This window comes from Fusarium phalaenopsidis, assembly GCF_050370095.1.
Source record: "Fusarium phalaenopsidis strain FUZ10S chromosome Unknown contig_32286, whole genome shotgun sequence".
Taxonomy (NCBI): domain Eukaryota; kingdom Fungi; phylum Ascomycota; class Sordariomycetes; order Hypocreales; family Nectriaceae; genus Fusarium; species Fusarium phalaenopsidis.
Genome location: NW_028145413.1, coordinates 1,459,183 through 1,464,973, shown reverse-complemented (window position 1 = coordinate 1,464,973; position 5,791 = coordinate 1,459,183). Strand labels below are relative to the sequence as shown.

The 5,791-nt window shown below is 52.3% G+C and overlaps 2 protein-coding genes and 1 non-coding gene across 3 annotated transcripts; 1 reads left to right on the top strand and 2 right to left on the bottom strand.

The window, feature by feature from the left end:
* Positions 1-731: 731 nt before the first annotated feature.
* On the top strand, positions 732-1,596 carry LRP88_02780 (uncharacterized protein; the record flags this gene model as incomplete). The annotated part of the gene is made up of 2 exons (XM_083239419.1): positions 732-1,402; positions 1,461-1,596. The coding sequence occupies 2 exons, from the start codon at positions 732-734 to the stop codon at positions 1,594-1,596; spliced, it is 807 nt and encodes a 268-aa protein (XP_083104549.1).
* Positions 1,597-2,454: 858 nt separating this feature from the next.
* Positions 2,455-2,570, bottom strand: LRP88_02779. Its single transcript, XR_014475156.1, has one exon. It is a non-coding gene; the product is annotated as a 5S ribosomal RNA (ribosomal RNA).
* Positions 2,571-3,303: 733 nt separating this feature from the next.
* On the bottom strand, positions 3,304-5,519 carry LRP88_02778 (uncharacterized protein; the record flags this gene model as incomplete). The annotated part of the gene is made up of 3 exons (XM_083239418.1): positions 3,304-3,752; positions 3,804-5,069; positions 5,129-5,519. The coding sequence occupies 3 exons, from the start codon at positions 5,517-5,519 to the stop codon at positions 3,304-3,306; spliced, it is 2,106 nt and encodes a 701-aa protein (XP_083104548.1).
* Positions 5,520-5,791: the final 272 nt, after the last annotated feature.

Sequence of the window (5,791 nt, the reverse complement as noted above, 5' to 3'; positions counted from 1 at the left end):
GGAGGGGGGAGATTTGGGATGTGAGAGATCTCGCTTGGGACTGACTACGGTGACACAGACCAAGTTGATCAGGTCAATTGAATTGGTTGGCTGTTGGTGATTCTCAAGACTCGACTGTGGCTGTATCTTGAGAAGCTGAGCCATTTCCCGCTTGATGGTGCGATTGCCAGTTATGAGCTGTGAGTGGCCTGAGACGGTCATGAGTGAGTTTCGGGGCTCATCTAAGCGTGGCTTCGTCCTTTCAAGGCCTCCCACGGATATGAGAGAGGATTGGCTTACCCTAGGGACATGAGGTAGGACAGAGTTTGAGCCATGAACCATGACGAAATACTCATTCAGGGTCAAATGCCCCTTGAAAATTTTGATAGTCATCGAGCTAAACAAGAGGCGTGTGTTGAGTCTGGGTGTGTAATGATGAAGTTGATAACGATTCATGAATGAGTGAGTGAGTGAGTAAGTGAAGTATCTCCTATTGCATTCCTAGCAGGCACGCGAAATAAGCTCTCATGTGACTTCGCGTCTGAGGTTGGAGGGGCAATCAACCATCAGACGTGGCCAGTGTCGCTCGCACGCGCCAACGCGGGTCATGACGACAAAGAATGTCAAAATGTAGCGTGAATTGACTCTCACTCGATGAAAAAACACACATGACACGTCTACCCCCGCGCAGAAACACCGCCGCGCTCGAGTGATCATCTTGCTGTATCACCAAGCTCGTCAGTTTCTCCGTCATGCCGCCAAACCAACCCTTTCCCAAGGCCGCAGTGTCTCTTCACGGCGCCTCGTTCGACCCGTGGAACTCATCTTCGACTGGTCACCAGCGTCCGGAGAATAACCCCGGTACGGGTTGGCGTGAGTCCCGAAACCGCAAGCTCAACAGCCAGTTTCGCGGCGGCTCAGCTGGAGGGGAGCGGATGAACGACACATGGGGTGCCGGTGCTGAGGACTACGATGAGAAGCGCAAAGCTATTGTTCCCAAGGCTTCGAGGGAGAGGGCCCAGCGGAGTGTCAGAGACATGCTTGTCCAGCCAGGAAAGATGAAGGAGAGTCTGGCTGGGGAGGATGAGGTCGAGGGGGGTCTCACAGGTGAGGAGGCGTTGATGGAGAAGAGGAAGCAAGAAGATGAAGCAAAGAAGGAAGACAGACGCATCTTTGACGGAGTGGTCGTGTACGTCAACGGGAGCACGTTTCCTCTCATCTCGGACCACAAGCTGAAGCACCTCCTCACCGAGCACGGCGGTCAAATGTCACTACACCTCGGCAGACGGCGAGTAACCCACGTCATAGTAGGGAGACCGGCTGGAGGACTTGCTGGCGCGGGAGGAGTGCTTGCGGGGAGTAAACTGGAAAAGGAGATTCAAAAAGTCGGCGGCTGCGGAGTCAAGTTTGTCGGTGCCGAGTGGTAAACCTGCCAAAACCCCCTTTTTTTTTCACCTCACGTTTACTGACTTTGTCGACAGGGTCCTTGAGAGCCTCAAAGCAGGAAAACGATTGCCCGAGACTCGCTTCTCAAACATGAAGGTTGCGGCCAAGGCTCAAGGGAGTGTCTACGGCATGTTTGCGAAACAACCAACCGGACAGTCGTCCAAGGAATGATGATATGTCAACGACGAGGGTACCCGCATTGGGTATACGAAATGTTTACGCTTAGAGGAGTTGGAGAGGTTGGCTTGCTAACGATATGGAGTGGTACATTGACATTATGGACGGCATTGCATTTGGGTGTGGACGGTGCATGGAGGCTTTTTTGCATGAAACGAAAACATGAGCACTTGGAGTTTGTCGGTTGCTGCATAGATCATCGGAGGCCTGCATATTCTCATGAGACCATGGGTAGGGGTGGCTGTTTTGAATTCAAGTTGCCGTTGTCAGCACTCGGTTTCCCAACAAGAGACGTCTCGTAGAAACTATCGTTGATCCCAACAACTGCTTCAGCCTAGTGTCATCTTCGTACCGCTCCAGGGCAACAGCTTTCCACTCCTGCCAACCCAACCCCTTGTCAACATAGAACTTGATGTTATTTTCTTCTTTCAGGCCAGACGGCACAGAAGAAATCAAGCGATGAGGAACCGGTGAGTTACGTACCCGTCGCCTGTTGCGAGTACATCTCGTCCCACGATGTCAAATTCAAGGTAAGCTTCGATAGAGAAGCATGGAAACCTTGAATAGACGAGAAGAGCCTCTCAGTGAGTAGCTAAGCCCGAGAAAGATAGCAGGGATGCTCTCACACAAAAAGCTACCAAACTATCACAAGCTAGGTTGACCAAGGGCCCCTCAGGAGGTCAAAGGGGTATCTCCGAAGCTCGATAAAAGTATATAAACTAGCCCACCGCCCCCGCCCCGCTCTCCTGTGGCCACAGACTACTGGAAGGATTTGCAGTGCAGCTAACACATCAAGATGTTGCCAACAATGTTGGAGGGCAAAAAGATAGTCGCATCAAACCGCAAAAAAAACATACAACAGCGGGGATTCGCTGGTCGTCACCGACCCAACTACTAATCCGCCCCTCACTGGCTTATCTATGGGAGAGCGGACGGGATCCCGAGTTCTCCAGTGGGTATGGTCGTATGTACTAGGTTGAGTGTCTGAATCATCTCATGAAATCTATCCTCATCGTGTTGACCAACTCCCTCTCCTCAGCCTTTCGGGCTGCGGGATCAGAAGGACCTACCCCATTGATTGAACATATTGCTGGGCTAGTCGATACGCTGCCTAAAGAGGTAAACTAACCTCCCCCTTGGAGTAGTCATAGGGCTTGCCATCGTGGTGATGAGAGCACAGGTGGTGGTTACAGAGCACAATCACCCAATCTCCTCAGGATCGCAAGTGAACAAAGCCCTGTTGTTTTTTATATCATAGATCCAATAGAAATATGGCACTGATGCAATCGCATACCAAGTATCTGCGTGTTTCAATTCGATATACTGGTGTCAAGCCGCCTAATACGTGATGAGACTGTGACAACCAACCCCTCTCTTGCAAGGTTCTACGGCTGTGCAATTGTCAACATGACCACATCAACTAAAAAGATCGGTTGAATGTCAGGGACCACTTAGTCAATCATTGATGGGTGTAGTCAGATGCAGGCAGAATCGTTTGAGCTGTTGTAGCCAACGTGGTAGGGCATGATTGCTATAGAGAAAGGACTTGAGGCTGCAACTTATTCAAAGGGAAGACAACAATCCAGCTCCAAATAAATCGCTATACAAAGGAAACCTGGCTGAAAATGTCCTCCACATGAACTGCCCCCTTCGTTCATGAACCATCCTCCTTCATCCTGCCGGAAACTACTCTCGAGTTTCTCACAGTCGAGCCTTGATCATGCCGTCCACCTCTCCATGCTTGGCTCCCACCTTCTGGAAATACTCGCTGACCTTAGAACGAGCTACCTCCACTGTGGATGAATCCTCGATAGTGCTAGGTACCGTCACCTCCTTGGCAAGTTCGCCGTGGACAGCATTCTCCACCATCTCCCTCAACACTCTGCGGAGAATCTTGCCCGACCGAGTCTTGGGAATCATGCCCTTGCCCTGGATAATACCACCCAATGTTGCGATGGCACCAACTTGACCACGAACAAGCTTCTGGATCTCCTTTGTGAACTCCTGGTTGGGCACCGCATCTTCAGGGTGATCCCTCAGCGAGAGTGTGACAAAAGCAAATGGAAGTTGGCCCTTGAGGGAGTCAGGAATACCAACAACACATGCCTCGGCAACGAGGGGATGAGAAGCAATAGCCTGCTCGATAGAACCTAACAAATTGTGAGCTCAAGTCTTGACCAGAGTAGAACAGTACTTGCCACTGGACAGACGATGCGCGCTGACATTCAGAACGTCGTCATTTCGTGCCATGACGTGGATATAACCCTGCTGGTCGATCCAGCCCGAGTCACCAGTATCAAGCCACTTGCCCTCAAACCTCTTCAGGTAACCCTTCCAGAAGCGCTCCTCGTCCTTCCAAAGAGTTCGAAAGCCTGTGGGAGCCAGGGGCATCGCCAGGACAATGTTGCCCATGCACCCTCTTTCCACCTCAACACCCTCATCGTCGACGATGCGGACATCAAAGCCCGGCATAGCCTTTCCGGCACTGCCAGCCTTCAGTTGAGGCGGGGGGTGTCCACGGACATCAGTCTTTCTGTGCTTGCCAGCATGAGGAACAAGTGCACGCCCGGTGATGGGAGAGCCGACCTCAGTTGACCACCAGTTGTCGATGACATGAGCGTTGTACGCGCAGTACTTGGTCATGAGCTCTTGATACATCTCGATCAATGTAGGTTCAGATCGCTCGCCAGCAAGGAAAAGACCCTTGAGAGTCTTGAGGCCTCCTCGCTTGCCATACTCTATGAAGAAGTGGTTCTCAGGGTCCTCACGCTTGATGGCACGGAGGGCGGTAGGCGCAGTGAATAGAGTGGTAACCTTGTACCGGCTGATAATATCCCAAAACGCAGACGCGTCAGGGGTTCCAACGGGCTTGCCCTCGTATAGGACAGTTGCGGCACCAGTCAGGAGAGGACCATACACGATGTAAGAGTGGCCAACGATCCAGCCGATGTCTGAAGCCGTGAAGGACACGCATCCAGGGCCGTGGATGTTGAAAAGATAGCTGATGGACAGGTGCAGACCAACAGCATGACCACCAGCATCTCGCAACACTCCCTTGGGAGCACCAGTGGTGCCAGAAGTGTGGATGATGTAGACAGGTGAGGAACTTGGGACAGGCACACAAGCCGCCTTCACTCCACGAGAATGAGCACTGCCAACGAGACTCTGCCAGTTGAGCTGACCCGCTTTGCGGTTGACATTCCATTTGAGTTGGTCTCGTTGCCAGACGATGACCTTGCCGGTTTTGTGGGTTGACAGACCAATGGCCTCCTCAACCAGAGGCTGATAAGCAATTGGGGGCTTGTTGCCGTCGATTCCGCAAGAGGCTGTCAAGATCAAGACAGGTTGACAAGAATCAATACGCTGCGCCAGGGCATTGGGTGCAAAGCCACCAAAGACGATCGAGTGGATGGCACCGAGTCGGTTGATGGCAAGGATGCCTATCACTGCGGCGGGAATCATGGGCACTATCCATGGGGTCAGGTTGTGTTCCGCGTGTAAGTCAAGGTTTAGCGGTTCAACTTACTGTAAAGCATAACCACATCACCCTTCTCGACCCCCTGCTCTCTGAGGACACCAGCGAGAGTTTCAACCTCATGAAGCAGTTGACGGTAGGTGTATGTTTCTCTCGTGTTCGTGACGGGGCTGTCAAAGTAGATGGCGACAGATTCGCCATGGCCATCGAGAACATGACGATCAACACAGTTGTAGCAAGTGGAGATCTCGCCGTCCGGGAACCACTCCCAGCTGTCATGGGTAACACCGCTCTTGAGGGTCTTCTTGGTCAGCCGAATGGTAGCAGAGAACGGCTTGTGCCAGTGGAGGTGCTCGGCCTGGTGGCGCCAAAAGTCTTCCCGGTTTGTAAGAGAGTGCTGGAGCACCTCATCCTGGATATGGTAGTCGTGATCGTCGGCCATGGCTGGTTTCTCTCCTGGGCTCTGGTTTGCTTGCTGTGCCTCTTTCTGTGTGTGGAATGAATATCTTCGTGTCTTTGTACACGGTAGAGGCTGTATCTGTGGCAGCAACGATGACAATGCAGGACGGCGAGAACAAGAGACGGGGAGGGAAACCGAAGCTCTACGGGGGCGGACGAGGGTGACAACTTCTTGAAGAGCCTGTCTCAAGTTCAACGGCATCAGATTGCTTGAGAAGCGTCCGTCGAAGTCCCTTTGACAAGCTGTAGACGGCT